Source organism: Acanthochromis polyacanthus, chromosome 12 (assembly GCF_021347895.1).
Source record: "Acanthochromis polyacanthus isolate Apoly-LR-REF ecotype Palm Island chromosome 12, KAUST_Apoly_ChrSc, whole genome shotgun sequence".
Classification (NCBI taxonomy): Eukaryota; Metazoa; Chordata; class Actinopteri; family Pomacentridae; genus Acanthochromis; species Acanthochromis polyacanthus.
The window spans coordinates 5153375-5170584 of NC_067124.1; the positions used below are offsets into that span (position 1 = coordinate 5153375).

Genomic DNA, 17210 nt, shown 5'->3' on the forward strand with positions numbered 1-17210 from the left:
ACTCCACTTGGTGGTCTAAACAGGTACTACAGCTAAACTGCAGTTCATTTTTAGACCTGCATGTCTTTCCTCTTCCGCCTTAGCGGTTAATAAGTGTGTAGTCAGTTAAATTCCCTCGTTCCCATCCCTTGTTGCTAACTTTGACGGATTATAATATAATTAGAATTATAATATTTGGTTATATCAGTGCTTCTTTTTGTGACAATAGTTAGCTTGCTGGTTTAATGCTGCAGACCAATCTAAAATATATTTACTTAGCTGGTTCCAGGTTTTAAACACTTACGTTAATAATTACCCAACTTGGATTTGATTCGTTCACTTTTTTCCTCTATTCAGACCAGATTGGATCAGGTCTAGAATAACACCCATTACAGTTGTTAAATGTCAACTAGATAGTCCTAGTGAACCTAAAGACTGTTTAACCCCTTAAGCTTCAGTGTACCGCCGGCGGTACACCTACTAATTTGCATAGGAATTTCAAGAATGTCCGACGGCTGCAAACCTGATTATACAAACACTATACGCCGATGGAAAGCTTAGATTCTCATGAATCCGCCGGTATAAACCACTTTCAGATGCGATTACCACAGCGGGTGAGAAAAACACATTTGTCCGACAAAAACGAATATCCATCCATCCGTTCTCTATACACGGCTTCAACGTACACAGCGCGACTCACATTTCCGGGTTCATTATTACACACAAAAAAAAGATTCCACAAAAAACGGCCATAATCCAACCTTTTACATCCAGATGACACAAGCCAGTAAACTATTTTATCCAAAACATGTCCTGAAGTCGGTATAAAATCCACGAATCGGTCGTTTTCAAGGAAATGCACCTCGCGATGCCCGTCCAATATTCCCTGTATTTTTCGTAATTTTTTTTATTTAAAAATAGAATATTAGCGATTTTTTTGTACTGAAAACGGCTGGAATTGACTGAAGCTTAAAGGGTTAACCTGCCCTTTAACTGGTTAATCAAAAACTATTTTTTAAATTTTTTTTAATGTATTTACCACATTTTTGTTAGAATATTTGATGTTATTTCTTAACGATAAATGCCCATGGATTACACATCAATACCCCCTTTTAAACTCGCCGTATTTCTCTTTTCAGGTAAAGAGCCACCGTCGGTTGAACAGTCCCTGCTCTCCATGCCAGCCACACCGGTGCCATCCTTCGCTAAGGAGACCACCTCCTCATCCTCAAAGCACGGAGGTGACCATGGACACCACCACCACCACCACCATCACGAACACAAGAAAAAGAAGAAAAAGCACAAGCATAAACACAAGCACAAGCACAAACATGAAAGCAAAGACAAGGAGAAGGACAGAGACAGGGACAACTCTCACGCCTACAGCAACAGCCCGGCCAGCGGCAGATCCCTGCGCTCACCCTCTCTGTCTGACTGAACATTCTGGAGGGTGGTTCGGTTTCCTGCTGCCGTTGGCTCCAACAGGGCCATCTGCATATATTTGTCTTACAGTAGAAGGCTTGCATCCCTGTTCAGAGTTTGTGTCAATGTTTAATTGAGCTCAGTATTGATTAGTAAGTAGGTTAACAAGCAGTAAGATGGATTTGGACAAAACTGCACTTCAGTCATAATCTTCACATAAACAGTGATTTTTTTCCCCCAGAAACAGAAGTGCATGTTTGCTTAAAAGGGGAAAAATGGACTGAACTGAGGCTCCTGTGTCATTAGGGTAAATTCTCCAGAGGCATCTGTGTCATCAAACCACACACACTCGCATGTTTGTGGACTTTTAACGCTGCTTCCAGGCCGTGTGAGGCATGCAACCACATTCACCTCTCTCCACAGTCAAGTACAGTCTTAACCAAACTCATACACTTTTCCCCTGAACAGAGACACCACTTTGGTGTGCCTCATCCCCACAGCTCAATCCCAACATTCAGAGAGCGGCTTCTGAGGGGAAACATGATGGATCATGCTGTGGATTCTGTATGGACTAAGCCTTTGGTGTCTTTAACATCCTGCAAATCACATTTCCCAGTTTGCTCACAAATCAAAGTTAAACAGGGGAAATTGACTGTATTGTCGATTGAAACTCAAGTAATACTAGTATTTTGTTTTGTTTTTTTTCTCCAGTATATTTGCTTTCCAACTGTTGTCATTGATCAAAGATGCTTTTGTATCTGCAAATGTTTTAACTAGACCAAATCCAGCTCCACAATGGCATTTGTGGCTGGGTTTCTCTGGCAATGTTTCTTAGGTTTGATTAGGTGGTTTTAAACAATGAAAAGAAGATGTAGAATTCAATACCCCCAGCTACAAACTGTGAATCCAAGGGTCAAGAATGGTTTCCTCATGTAATGAGCCATCTTGTCTTGTCTAAAGACAATAAAAGACAAAGTGTTGACATTTATATGAAGATTCTTAATTAGTAAATGTTTGCATTTATTCCTCCTAAGTGCATGTGAATTATTTAGGGAACCCTTCTCTCCTGCATAGTAGGAGATGAATGAGATTTCAAACTGCTTACTAAGTGGTAAAAATAGGATTTCTACCAGCCTGTTTCTTATATTGAACACCATCATCTACTGAAAACTGAGGTGATATCACTGTACTGTAGTAGATGCTCCAGTCATGACAGAAATGTAGAAGATATTCATTGAAAGAAGAATTCATATTGATGCAATGTAACTTAGGAACCTGGGTATAATATTTTCTGTGTTGCAATTCTTGTTGTTTCTGAAAGAAGTAAATATGTTCTTTTTTTTAAATACTTGTGCATAATTAAACACGCCTGATATAACGTCAGCGGGGTTACTGCATTCGCTTCGGTATTTGGCTGGCTATGAAGGTAGATTTGTTTCTTTATTCTTCAATCGAAAAAAAAGTTGCTCCAATCGCAAAACATGTTTTCAATCAGAAAAAACTTCACTTCAATCAAAAAAAACATTTTCAATCAAAGAAAAAACTTGTTCAAACGCAAAAAAAAAAAAAATTTGAGATCCAAAAAAATTGCATATAAACACGTTTTTTCTTTGATAGAATTTTTTTTTTTTTGTTGAAAATTCATTTTTTGATTGAAGTCATATTTTTGGATTTGAGCCATATTATGGGTAGGACATTTGTTTCTTTATTACTCAATGAAAACAAAAGCAGCCCCAATCTCAAAAAATGTTTTCAATAAAAAAAAGGTCACTTCAATAATAATAATAAAAATTCAATCAAAGAAAAAACGTTTACCCAATAGAAAAAAATATTTGAGACTAAAAAACAAATGCATTCGAACACGTTTTTTCTTTGATTGAAATTTTTTCATTATTGAATTCAGTTTTTATTTGACTGAAAATATATTTTCTGATTGAAGTCATATTTTTGGATTTGAGCCATAAAATGAGTAGGACGTTTGTTTCTTTATTACTCAATCACAAAAGATATAACTTCAATCAAAAAAAATATTTTCAATCAAAGCAAAAAAAAAAGTGTTCGGAGTGTTTCGACTTTGTTTTGGCATTCAAACACCTTTTTTTCCGATCGAAGTGAAAAAAGTTTTGAAGCCTGTTTTTGCGATTGAATCATTTTGACACAAACATCCCACAGTGGGCGGATGCTTCTCCATTGGTCGGGCATGTTTGAGTGACAGGTGTCCACACCAATGACGAATCTCTCTCCAGAAGAAGCTACTTGTGTGCGGGGAAGTCAGTCTTTTCTGTAGTCGTATGTTTGTGCAGCTGACACTGCATCTGTGGTTGCAGGCGCAGGCCACTACTTATTCCACCACCAGCTGCAGCTGCATTGTAGTATCCACGATACTGAATTTACTGTGAGTACAATGCCCTCAGCACACTTCATATTATAGGCTATATAAACACTGTTAAACACGTTATATGGTTTATACCGGCGGATTCATGAGAATCTGAGCTTTCCATCGGCGTATAGTGTTTGTATATTCATGTTTGCAGTTTCAGACATTTAGCAAATTGCTTATGCAGATCTCAAAGTGAACCGCGGGCGGGACACTGAAGCGCAACTGAAGTACAACGGATTAATATAACGTGTTTATATGCAATTTTTTTTGGATCTCAATTTTTTTTTTGCGTTTGAACAAGTTTTTTCTTTGATTGAAAAGAAGTTTTTTCTGATTGAAAACATGTTTTGCGATTGGAGCAACTTTTTTTTCGATTGAAGAATAAAGAAACAAATCTACCTTCATAGCTGGCTGGGTAAGTATGCATGTGTGTATGTCCGTTCAGATATCTCTGCAAGTGCTGAAGACAGGATAATCAAACTTTGCACTGAAGATCGGTCTAAGGTCCCCTGCTCAGTAGGTCTGGGCATGGTTCTGCCATACTGCGGGCTGGTCTAGTTCAACATGCAGTGATGGAAGGCTTCTTTTAACTTTGATCGACCCACTGCACATGCGCACTAATACATGACCTGGGTAGGAGACGGTTTGTGAAGCGAGTATTATCTGGAAAAAGATTCGAAAAAAGAAAACTAAAAATGTTAATTATATTTATAATTATTATTCTGTTGAAGGACAGTCTTGGTAAGTGTTTTGTTTTTCTAAGCATTGCCCGTGAGAATCAGTGGTTAACTAGCTGGTAATCCCATTTATGCTAATAACGAAGACCAAAAACGAACTAAAATGAGGCTAAATTTCACAACAGTGATGAGACAAAAAAAGAAAAAGTTGCTTTTCAACTTACAAAGGGCCTCTCCTAAAAGGACAACTGTTGCAAGAATAAGGTAAGGAGAGTGACTTGCCTATTTTGGGCTACTAAATGAGTAAAATCTCCAACAAAGGAAAGAAAATCAACAAACGAGACAAACAACCAATTTTATGCTGCTTTACGTTATTTTATGCTTTGGTTATTTGTGAAATTACACTTATTTTTATCAACTCCCACCAAAATATGGACTTATTTATATTTAGTAAAAAAAAAAATACTGTAGCGATTTCATTTTTGTTACTTAGTCAGTCTAGTTGGTTTAGTTAAGTGTTATGTTGTCAGGACCGTGAGTGTGAAGGGTAGCTTGTTTAATGTCTTCCTGCTTTGTCTCCCTTGTTGTGAGTTCTCTTCTGTGTCAAAAAAAAAGCATCTGCCAGTTGCAGATTGCATAAAAGACAAATATCCTTTCTCCAGCGTTGTTCTTCTGCACAGCACGCCTTTGTTTTTACCACTTTTAACATAGTTGTATTTTTGCTTGTGTTATACAGCATTTTGACTTTCAACCACCGCTTGCAAAGTACTAGACTAATGCATATATATAGGCTGTTACAGTGCTTTATTATCTACGCCGGTACTATTATATTTACGTTATTTATTTACACCATACTGTCCACGAATCAATCCAGTCTTCTTATCAATGTTAATACAGCGGATTGCTGTGAAACTGTCTGTCCCAGTGTTCTACATAATAACTATGTCTTATCTTTAGAGCTTGTATACTCCTACTGCTGACTGCATGCTGCGGTTCCCTTTACACATATTACCTAAATACGAGCTCAGATGAAAGTCCTCCTCCAAACCGACACCAATAACAATCCGGTCCGTTCCCTTCAGTCACCTCCCCCATCGTCCCTCCTCTCCGGTGGTCCTTCGTTTTCGGAGTCAGCATCAGTCACTCTCCAACCTACAGCACAAGACTACACTCAGGCATACAGAGGAACATGTTGCTACAGAAACTGGTACGGTAAGAGTCCATGTCTACAGATTTTAACTGTATGACCCTGCAGAGAATACATATTGCGGTGCGTAAATCCGTGCGCAATTACGCATTTGGCAGTGCATTTTGGTATTTCGTGAAAGGACGTCGTCTTGCTGTTTTCAGAATTTTCACCGCTTTCTCCCTTTCCTGCTGTTAAGCATTTGCAGAACAATTGCTGATTCCTCTTTCAAACTATAAAAGGCGATTGTTATGCGGATGCGGGTGGTCCTCATTCACTTTGACCTCAGCACCGCTGCTGTACTGCAGCCTCATGAGCTCCGTTCAACTCTGCCAGTCAGTGCACGGCTCGGTGGCAGGATTTTAATGTGTCAGAAGCTTTTTTCTTTTACTTTTTCTGTAGTACAGTAAAGCTCCAAATTATTGCATTTTGAGGCATTGTGTAGTAATCACACCAAGCTCAGAATTGACCAAAATAACACAAAAATCACAGCGTTAGAACAAACACAGTGCATGAAAGTCATGAAAAGAGTCTTGGAGTAAAGCTGTCCTTCCTCTACCTATTGCCTTTGTTCTCTTATGAATAAACACCATGACCTTTTATGAGCACATGCCACATTTATACTGAATGAATGCCTTTTCTAATGTCAGGTGTGATGTTGTTTTCTCAGTTTGTGTGCTTCCTGTCACTTCTGTGTGGCTCTCATACGTGTTTGGGATTTGTCTATGACCGGCCCAGACGCTCTGGAGAGGATGGGACTTCAGCCAGGACAGAGTGTGAGTACATTATTCCTAGGAAGTATAGGGAACATCTTTGAACTGCTTGACCTTGAGATGGCAAGCATTTGCACAGCTGAGGTCCTTGGAAAGGACACCAGAGTTCTCTCAGTGTCAAGCTGGCTACTCTGTAACCGAAGAACCGGGACCTTAGATGTCCTCATGACCTAAAGTTGGAGAAAAGTTTCCCTTAGCCTCATGCAAATTCAACAACAACAGTATTTCCTTAATTTTAGCCATCGTCTTACGCCATGAGATATGCATATGTCTATGAATGTGACTGGAACAGACTGGAACAAGTTGTAATATTTAATTGGCTCCAGAAGGGTGTTCCTGTTCACTAAAAGCATGACGAGAGAAAAGATCTTCTTTTTAATTAAAATGTTTCTTTTCTCTAATCTCTAAAACGTCTCATGTAAACATTCCAGAGCCAAGGTTTGTGGCTTAATTGAACAATATGTTTGTAGCATTAAATGTGCACACATTAAATATTAAATTCATTGATCTCCATAGAAATATAGGACAGCTTGAATCAAACTGTAGGCATAATGTTGACTCTCCATTTGTTGCCCTTTTGTGCAGAAGTGTCATTTTCTGGTTTAGTAGGACCCTTTTTGTTCGTAAAGTGGGAAGCTGACTTTAGCATTAAAGTATACCGTGCAGTTAAACTCACACTCGTACATTCATGCAACTAATTTATATGTACAATGTTGCTAAATGTATTGTGAAAGGCGAGTCAAGAGACAGTATTTTAATGAATTAGAAACTGGACTGAGAATTGGAAGAAGGGATTCAGTTCTATTGATTGTGGACTGGAATATTATTGTTTGATTGAAAAATGATCTGAGAGCTCGTTTAATTAGAGAGTATATCCTTAGCACAACATCTGTGGACAGTGCTTCATCTCCATTTCCTACTACAGCTTGATCCATGAAAATATTATTTCCCAATTTTGTTTCTCCTCTGCTTTCTTTAATATTTTGCTTTCATTATCTGTTTATTTTATTCATTTATTTCCATTCTCCTTCTTCTCTTTTCCCTAGAAGTATGCTTGATACTTCCTGCATGCTAACTACCACTGCCAATATATATTTTTTTTACATTTACTCAGTTTAACATTAAAAAACAATCTACAAATCATAGTTTTTTTCAGTGACTCGTTGCTGTGAGTAGTTTTTATGCTTAAAGGTTTTACTGCCCCTCTGTCAGGTTGAGCTTTTTTTTCTGTCCTTTTAGATTATATCTTTTAGCATAACTTGAGAGAGAACTTGTTTTGGGATTGTTTCACAATATTAGAGTGTATGAACTGTAGCTGTTTCATGGTGTGTTGTAGAGAACAGAATGTCTCTAATGACCCTATCATTGTATTCTAGCTTTATATATGGCGGTTGATCAATAATCACTGCATCACACCAGGGCTGTCACAATAAATCAGTCAAATGTCAAACAATGCAAAATAAGCCAACAATCATTTTGAAAATCAATCCTTTTAACCCATAAGAACCCAGACCCATTTTTCCTTAAAGGACTTAATGAGTTAAGGTCAGACATGAAACTTTACAGGAAGAGACTGTGGCGCTCAAAGTGCTTGTGACACTGGTGTCACCGTGGGTTCTTATGGGTTAAGTCTTTTGCCAAGCAAATATGCCAGGCACTCTGTTGTTTCAGCTGCTGCTATTTGAATGAATTTTCTTAGGGATTTTCCGCTGGTGATAGATCGATGTTTTTCTAACATTTTGTGCACAAGAATAATCCAGTAACAATCTACACATATTGTGTAGTTGTTTGTTTGTACAGTGGATATAGAATAATTCATACCTGGTCTTTCATAGCATAGCAGAAGCTTAGCTGAAATCTTTTCAGAACAGTGTTTTACACACGTGTTCAGCAATGCCAACACAAGAAAAAATGACATGCACTTTAATTTAGTTGCCAAAGTGGCTCAGCACGGGCAATGTGAAAGTGTATTTTGGACACACATTAATGTATCTTGGCCTAGTGCAGGTAGGACATGCCTGGAGCTGCTCTCCAGGTTGTAGATGCAAGCAAGAAACAGCTTTTGAGGTTGTTTTTCAAGTAGTGTTGAACTCAATGTGAGCTTCAAATGCAATCAGTCACCTAGATGTCAAGCAGAATGCAATCTCCACCATCACTGCTCTGAACATGAACAACATGCATTTAGATGAGAACCAGCAACTGCAGCTTTGGTGGAATTTCTCTGGCTCCGTTTATTTGCTGGGTGAGGAAGTGTCTGCCAGTGCATATGAAATGAGCGAGCAGACCATGTGGTGGTGCTGATGGGGGGAGTTACAACGGTTCACTGTGACCCTGTGAGGTCGTGATTGGACAGCCCAAGTGTTTTTTTCAGGAGAGAGAGTGTTTGTGCTGCACTACCTTGAGTCAATATTAAGAGAGCATTGGAGCTCATTTCTCCCCCCAAATCTTAATCCCTGTCGGCATAGAGTTTTTCTGCACTGTACAGTAACTGTGCAGACTGTCACAGCAGCAGATGATGGCTGCAGCCTTTTTTTGAATTTTTTTGTGCAGTAGATGCAATTAAAAAGGCATTTGTGCTCATTATGAACCTGGACATTTCAGCCATGTAGTGCCTTGTGAAATCTAGTACAGGAACTTGGTTAGATTTACAGAGAGATCATGGTTTGGGTTAAAATAAGGACTTTGTTAATACAACTTTTGTCATCATAATTACAATGACAAACAGTTGAGGTTATGTAATGGCCATGGTTAAAAAAGACATTTGAAATGGAAAATAAAAACAGTCACCAGTTCTAGTTGTATGTTTGGTTGACCCATCCATCACCCTGACCTCCTCCATATTTTTCTGTTTCTTTAAAGTCAGCATATGCTGTTTTTGAGGTATTTGCTGAAACAACTAATACTGCTTCACATGACTGCCAGTGACTGCTTAACAATCAAATGCTGTGATAACCTGCTGGTTGACTTATGGGGCTGTTTCTGCTAACAGAACCACAAACCATAGAAGATTGACTGCTCAGCAGCACTCCCATTCCGGTGAGGGAAAAGGCCTTCACCATTTTTATGTTTTTCCAAAATAACTCCTTTTTGAGGTGTAGACCACTGTAGTGTTTTCTCCTTTGTTTTTTCCTAAATAATTCGTACAGAGTGTGTAAACATATTTACAATATAGTGCAACAGTGTCCTTCCAGGCACACAATGCAAAGTTAATAGTGGAGCGAGGCTACAACTAAACAATGTTATCTCGCGTAATCAATTGACCTTTTTGTCAGTAAATATACTGGATAATGTTTGCTAAACATGTCTAACCAGCAGTCCAGAGCTAAAAAGGTCACTATACTGCCATTTACAACAGACAAACTCAATAAATCCTAAACAATTTTTGTTTAAAATAATAAAATAGTTGTTAAATGTACAAAGTAATTGCTCACTCTTTTTACGAAAATGGCCTAACTGCATATAAATATTGATTTGCCATGAATCTCTGTTTATTTCTCACTATAGAGTAAACAATGAACTGTCTACATAGTGTATATAAGAAGAACCGGATAAGTGCAGGAAGTACTTGTACACAGCAAAGCCAATGTTAATGTTTTAAGTAACAGCTGTTTTTTTTTTCTACAATAAGTCAAAACGTATGCTGAGGAAAATGCTCATTGACTGCGAACGTCCATATTTGACTTGAGAAAGATTCACAAATAAAAACAACTCTCGAGACTTTAGATGAAATTCACAATTAATAGAGTGTTTTTATATTGTGTATTTTTAAATTTTACTTTGCCTTTGCCTATTTTTAATTCTATTCACCTACCATGTGTTGCCATTACAGTGTGTTTATCCTGCTGTTGTCTTTAAAAGATACATTTCATGGTTTGAGCAGAAGATGGACTTTAGGAAAGAGGGTATTGAAGCACTGCTGTTACTCGATACACACTGTACTCTTGCTGTGCCAACTGGCTGGGCAGCATAAATAATTTAAAGTGCAACACCTCACTTCTTTTACACAACGTATATGCACAGTCACATGTACTTGCAAAAATGTGCATATACATCCACACAGGAACATATAAGTGCACGATGAAAAACTCCTGGCATCCTCAGGTTCTCTCTGTGAGGAGGGTTGTTTTTTCATGAGCGAGCACACAAAGAGCATGTTGTTAGAAAAGTAGCCGCAAGTTCACTCTGTCTCACCCTCAGATCTCCAGGATGTCTTCAGTTAGGCCAGTGGGAGTTCTCATACTGTAGGTTCGGAGCCAAAATGGGCCTTGCTCTTTGGAATATTAGGTGGATAAATGTATTATTGTGTCCAAGGGAATCTAAGTGTCCCCATAGTGAGACAACATTAGCACAGTTTTGGTCCCAAGTGAAAAGTTAAAGTTAAGTAACTGTTGAGTTTGGCACGTAGCACATACACACGTGGACAAAATTGTTGGTACCCCTCAGTTAAAGAAGGAAAAACCCACAATTCTCACTGAAATCACTTGAAACTCACAAAAGTAACAATAAATAAAAATTTATTGAAAATTAAATAATCAAAAACAGCCATTACTTTTGAATTGTTGATTAACATAATTATTTAAAAAAACAAACTAATGAAACAGGCCTGGACAAAAATGATGGTACCTCTATAAAAGATTGAAAACTATTTGACCAGAGTGACATGATTAACTCAGGTGTGTCATTTAATTGACATCACAGGTGTTTCCAAACTCATAATCAGTCAGTCTGCCTATTTAAAGGGAGACAAGTAGTCACCCTGCTGTTTGGTGAAAAGGTGTGTACCACACTGAACATGGACAACAGAAAGCGAAGGAGAGAATTGTCCCAGGACATCCGAAAAAAAATTATAGACAAACATCTTAAAGGTAAAGGCTATAAGACCATCTCTAAACAGCTTGAAGTTCCTGTGACAACAGTGGCTCATATTATTCAGAAGTTCAAGACCCACGGGACAGTAGCCAACCTCCCTGGACGTGGCCGCAAGAGGAAAATTGATGACAAATTGAAGAGACGGATCGTTGGAATTGTATCCAAAGAGCCCAGAGCAACCTCCAAAGAAATTAAAGGTGAACTCCAAGGCCAAGGTACATCAGTGTCAGATCGCACCATTCGTCGTTGTTTGAGCCAAAGTGGACTTCATGGGAGACGACCAAGGAGGACACCACTGCTGAAAAAAACTCATAAAAAAAGCCAGACTGGAATTTGCAAAAATGCATGTTGACAAGCCACAAAGCTTCTGGGAGAATGTCCTTTGGACAGATGAGACCAAACTGGAGCTTTTTGGTAAGGCACATCAACTCTATGTTCATAGACTCAAAAACCAAGCATACGAAGAAAAGAACACTGTCCCTACGGTGAAACATGGAGGAGGCTCAGTAATGTTTTGGGGCTGCTTTGCTGCATCTGGCACAGGGTGTCTTGAAAGTGTGCAAGGTACGATGAAATCTGAAGACTATCAAGGCATTCTGGAGAGAAATGTGCTGCCTAGTGTCAGAAAGCTTGGTCTCAGTCGCAGGTCATGGTTCTTCCAACAGGACAACGGTCCAAAACACACAGCCAAAAACACCCAAGAATGGCTGAGAGAAAAGCGTTGGACTATTCTAAAGTGGCCTTCTATGAGCCCAGATCTGAATCCCATTGAACATATGTGGAAGGAGCTGAAACATGCCATTTGGAGAAGACACCCATCAAACCTGAGACAACTGGAGCTGTTTGCTCATGAGGAGTGGGCCAAAATACCTGTTGACAGCTGCAGAACGCTCATTGACAAATACAGAAATGGTTTAATTGCAGTGATTGCCTCAAAAGGTTGTGCAACAAAATATTAAGTTATGGGTACCATCATTTTTGTCCAGCCCTATTTCATTAGTTTGTTTTTTTTAAATAATTATGTTAATCAACAATTCAAAAGTGATGGCTGATTTTGATTATTTAATTTTCAATAAATTTTTATTTATTGTTACTTTTGTGAGTTTCAAGTGATTTCAGTGAGAATTGTGGGTTTTTCCTTCTTTAACTGAGGGGTACCAACAATTTTGTCCACGTGTGTACAGACTTCTCGTCACAGTTTATAGGTTATTTCCAAAGGTATGTGAACACTGCAGTTTTTCATTAAGTATTCGGACAATATTTAGTAAATTCAATGATGCTTGGATTTTGTTTTAGCACCTAGCTACAAAATGCTAAAAAGTTCTCCCAGTTCACTATTAATGCTTTAAAACTCACACATAAATAATATTGAGTTAGTTAGCTGTGACATTTGTGGGCCCCACTCGGAGCTCTATCACATTCTGGGATTGTATTTTCATGAACAATGTTTTAGCCAATTGCAAATCTGCTTCAGGTAAACAACGTAAGAAAGGAATACAGGGATGTACACTACCAGTCACACCTTTTCATTCAGTGTTTTCTTTAATTAAATCATTCTGGTCATTGTAGATTACTACAGAAGATGTCAACACTATAAAAGAATACATATGGAATTACGATGTAAACAAAAAAAGTGTTAATCTTCAATATTAATCTGCAGTGTAGAAAATAATACAAATAAACAAAAAGCATTGAATGAGAAGGTGTGTCCAAACTTTTGACTAGTAGTGTACATATCAAAATAACTATCAGTACTTTTATTATCTAATCACATTCATATGTGTCCAGGTAGCCTTCTTTAACTTTAAAATTTCTGATACTATTGCATACCTTGGGTCTTATCAGAGTGGTATTAATACATCGATATTTCAGACTTGTATTACCACCATGTCTGCTTGAAAGAAATGAATCAGGACAGTAGTCACTTCTTCTTCTTCTTTTCCTTTCGGCTTTTCCCTTCAGGGGTCGCCACAGCAAATCAATTGCCTCCATCTAACCCTGTCTTCTGCATCTTCTTCTCTCACACCAACTACCTTCATGTCCTCTTTAACCACATCCATAAACCTCCTCTTTGGTTTTCCTCTAGGCCTCCTGCCTGGCAGTGGGAAACTCAGCATCCTTCTACCAATATATTCACTCAGGACAGTAGTCACTAATCCCAGCTAAATGCTTGTGGTTATTATAACTGGTTATTGTACAACGTGTGCATCACTCTAGCAGTGTTTGGCATTCAAGTCTGTTCATTGCAGACTTCATCCTGCATTTAGGAGAAAACGACATAAAAAAATTGTAAAATAAGCAACAACAGTCAATGTTTCTTATCTTTTCCAGCTCGCTCTGCGTCGCAGTACGTTCTGACCTCCGGCTCCTGCAGAAACAGATGTTTTGAGCTGGTTGAGTTGGAGCCACCAAACTGTCGCTGTGACAACCTGTGCAAAACCTACAATGGCTGCTGCTCTGACTTTGACCAGCTTTGCCTCAGGACAGGTATTCCCTCACCCTCTCTGCTTGTCCTTTGCTTTATGTGCCCTTAACATAGTCTTGCTCTTAATACGTATTCTGTTCATGTAAATAATGAAACTGACTGATTTCAACGTTGAGATGTTCCCAAGGCAGAAAAGAACAGACTGCACATTTTGTCGTTATTTGAAACTAAAATGACTCCCAGATTCTTGGCAGTGTGTTGTATGTCAGAGGAAAAGGGGCTCATGCTCTTGATGTCTCAGATTTTTTTTTGTCACTGAGCTTGAGGAAATCCTTGGTGATCCGATGTATAATATTTATCAGGTGGTCCAGAATTTTCTCCAACGTTTGTTGCATCTTTCATGTGTTTCTGTGCCTCTCCTTTCTCTGTTTGGGAGTGTAAGAGAAATGAACAGCTTGTGCTTGGTTTTACAGTACTATGTCACATTTGCAGAAATTGTTTGGCACAAAGTTGTTACATAGAACATGGACTTGAACGGCAGCACAATTGTCTAAAGTTGTAGCAGGATGCAGGAACACCCCATTTGTAAGCTCCTGTAATAGTGCTATGGAGCACTCAAGCCTTGTAAGTGGGTGCCTGCTTTGTTTGTCTCACAACAACTGAATCTCATGATAATGGAGAACATAAGTAACAGCAGATAATCTAGTGCTGTTTAAAGCTAACTAGGCTAACTCAGCGTAAGCTTGATTTTATTTCATTATATTTCCTTTATGTCCCGCAAGCTAAAACAAAAATATTGTATTTAAATAACAGTTTTTGCTTTTTGCAGACTGTAATTAAGACGCTTTAAAGGTCCAGTGTGTAAAATTTAGTGGCATCTAGTGGAGAGGTTGCAAATTGCAACCAGTTCAACAGCTGGACAGGGAAGTCTAAGGTGGCCATTACAATTGCTAAAAACATAAGGCACTCTCAAGAGCCAGTGTTTAGTTTGTCCATAGAAACATGGTGGTCTATAGTAACAAAGAGGAAGAGGACCTGCTCTTTCTGTATGCATATATGTACAATGCCTAATAAATTTATTACACCACCTGTCACAGAAACAAGGAAAATATTTTAGAAATCTGTCAAAAACTTGTTGTATTATTGTTTATTAGGCAAATAACAAATGAGAACAGCTAAATAGTCTTTGTTCACATATATTAACCAAACATCTTAATATTTTGTTTGACCTCCTTTGGTCCTGATAACAGCTGCATTCTTGCTGCCATTGTTTTTTGAGGACTTTTCAACAGTCTCTTTTGTTATTGAGTTCCAGATAGTTTCGAGCTGTTCCCAGAGACTTGGTTTGGGTGAAACTTTTGTGCCATTCTATTTTTTAATTCAATAAATCTCAGATCTGTTCAGTAGGATTCAAGTCTGGACTTTGACTTGTCCAGTCATCAGTTCCAGTACTCCAGATTCTTTTTCTTGGTCCAGTCGTCTCTGCACAGCTTTGAAGTATGACTGGGGTCATTGTCTTCTTGATATATGAACCCACAACCAATCAGGTTTAATCCAGAAGGGATTCCATGATGCACCAACATGTTGTGGTCGACCTTCTTGTTCATGATACCATCCATTTGAACTAATTTGCCCATACTGTTTCTACAAATGGAACCCCTTACCATAATGGAATCTCAACCATGTTTCACTGTGGGTGCAATGAATCTAGCATCAAAACCTTCTTCAGCTTTTCTGCAGACATGAACATGACGATGCTGACTGAAGACTTGAAGAACTTCTTCAAGTCATCTACAGTCCAGTGTTTGTGTTCTGTGGCAAACTTTGGGTGTTTTTGGATGTTTGCATGTCTCAATAATGGCTTCTTAGCAGCTATTCTTCCCTTTAGGCCTTCAGTCGTCTGCTTATGGACGTTCAAAATGTTCTGATCTACAAGCATTAATCTCTGTCTGAAGATCAGCAGTGGTCTTCCTTCTGTCTCCAGTACTTTAAATCCTGAGGTGTCTGATATGTGCTTCATTTAACTTTGGTTTTCAGCCTCTTCCTTGGTGCATTTTGTGAGCATGTTTTGTACCGGTGTCTGCATTCGAGTCCAAGGCAGACTTGGCCACACTGAGGACACTTTATGTCTTTCCCTATTTGTCTCAAAGACCATCCAGCATCATGAAATGTTTTAATTCAGATTCTGTTTTTCTCACTGCGTTCCCTAAATTTCACCATTTTAAACAGAAGTGAGGAATCTCAAACTGAATTCACATTTTTATACCCAAATTTGAGCCAGCACACTGGAATTCTCTGAGAAGTCAGAAATTAATCAAGAATAACATATAACCACTAAAATTATTTTTTTCTGTTAAATAAATAACTGAAATTTGGTATCTTAATTAAAAAATAATAACGGCCTTTAACATTTTTTTCTGCCTTTTTGTAGAACAGTAATTTAGAAAATTAATTGATAGCAATAATTATATTGTATGTATATTTTGGGAATCAGCAATACTGTTAATTTAGGGTTGCAAACACCTTACACCGGGTGGTGGTCTAATAAAATTTTTAAGCACTTTATATACAGTAGAATAAATATGAAATTTTATTCCATTTCTGCCAATAGATGCCTGCAAATCCTACATAGTGCATCTTTAAATAGTATATAAGGAAAATTTTATAATGCAAATATCTGTTACACAACTAAACTAAGAGCTTTCAAGTGTTTTGTAGTTTCTGTAGTTACTGCTTTTGTGAAGTAGAACAGTAAATTCAGAGAAGAAGAAAAATTTAGGCCTGTAAACATGAATGTAAACAATGCAGGATTTAAAGAACCTTTAAAAGCAGTTTTACAAGTTTTGTGAACAAGGTAATGCATTTGTCAGATTTGTTAGACCTCAGGGACATTGACAGTAACTTGGAGAGAAACACTGAGGTTAGCTTCATTTTTGTTTCTTTACAAGGACACTCTACACGGGCACGTTTAAGTTCTTCTATATGCTCAGTATTCAGCTTGATTTCTGGTAATTTTCTCAAAACCTATGATTGCTTTTTTGAATATTTCCATTTTATGCAACTCTATACATCTGCTCTACATCTGCAGGCTACAGTTACTTATTTCCATACTCATGAGTTGTGAACAATTCTTAATTTTTGAGCAAGCTCTATGTGCTTCTTGTAATTTCTCTATCTTCACATATTGTATATTTTTTGGTTCATGTGTCAACATTTTCCCTGTTACTTCCACTGTTGGTGGTCGGATTTTATGTTCACTCCTTTAAGGCTGTGGTCTTGGATTCACCACTGTCTTGACACTGTAATGCTTTCTGTGCCTCAAAAGGATGATATACTTATTTTTGTGGTTGTACCAGGATCTTTACCCTGACAGGGTCAAATCCTACTTTGATCTTTGTTCCATTTTGAGAAATGTTCAAAACACAGACTACATCATCGTTGTTGGTTCCACGCTGTTGCCTGCTCACTCTGCAGCCAAACCACTGTTACAGTAATTACC

General features: G+C 38.1%; 2 protein-coding genes across 3 annotated transcripts in view; both read left to right on the forward strand.

Moving 5' to 3' along the window:
* The window catches only part of taf2 (TAF2 RNA polymerase II, TATA box binding protein (TBP)-associated factor), a 41503-nt gene extending 38719 nt beyond the window's left edge, over window positions 1-2784 (forward strand). For both annotated transcript variants that reach the window (XM_051956412.1, XM_051956413.1), the window contains one exon: window positions 1119-2784. In XM_051956412.1, coding sequence (XP_051812372.1) covers window positions 1119-1417 — 299 coding nt within the window. In that variant the 3' untranslated portion in view covers window positions 1418-2784. The remainder of the gene's footprint in view (window positions 1-1118) is intronic.
* A 2755-nt stretch (window positions 2785-5539) lies between these two features.
* The window catches only part of enpp2 (ectonucleotide pyrophosphatase/phosphodiesterase 2), a 38144-nt gene continuing 26473 nt past the window's right edge, over window positions 5540-17210 (forward strand). The window contains exons 1-3 of the mRNA XM_022222153.2: window positions 5540-5665; window positions 6315-6420; window positions 13618-13773. The gene's annotated coding sequence lies outside the window, so the exon portion shown is untranslated. The remainder of the gene's footprint in view (window positions 5666-6314; window positions 6421-13617; window positions 13774-17210) is intronic.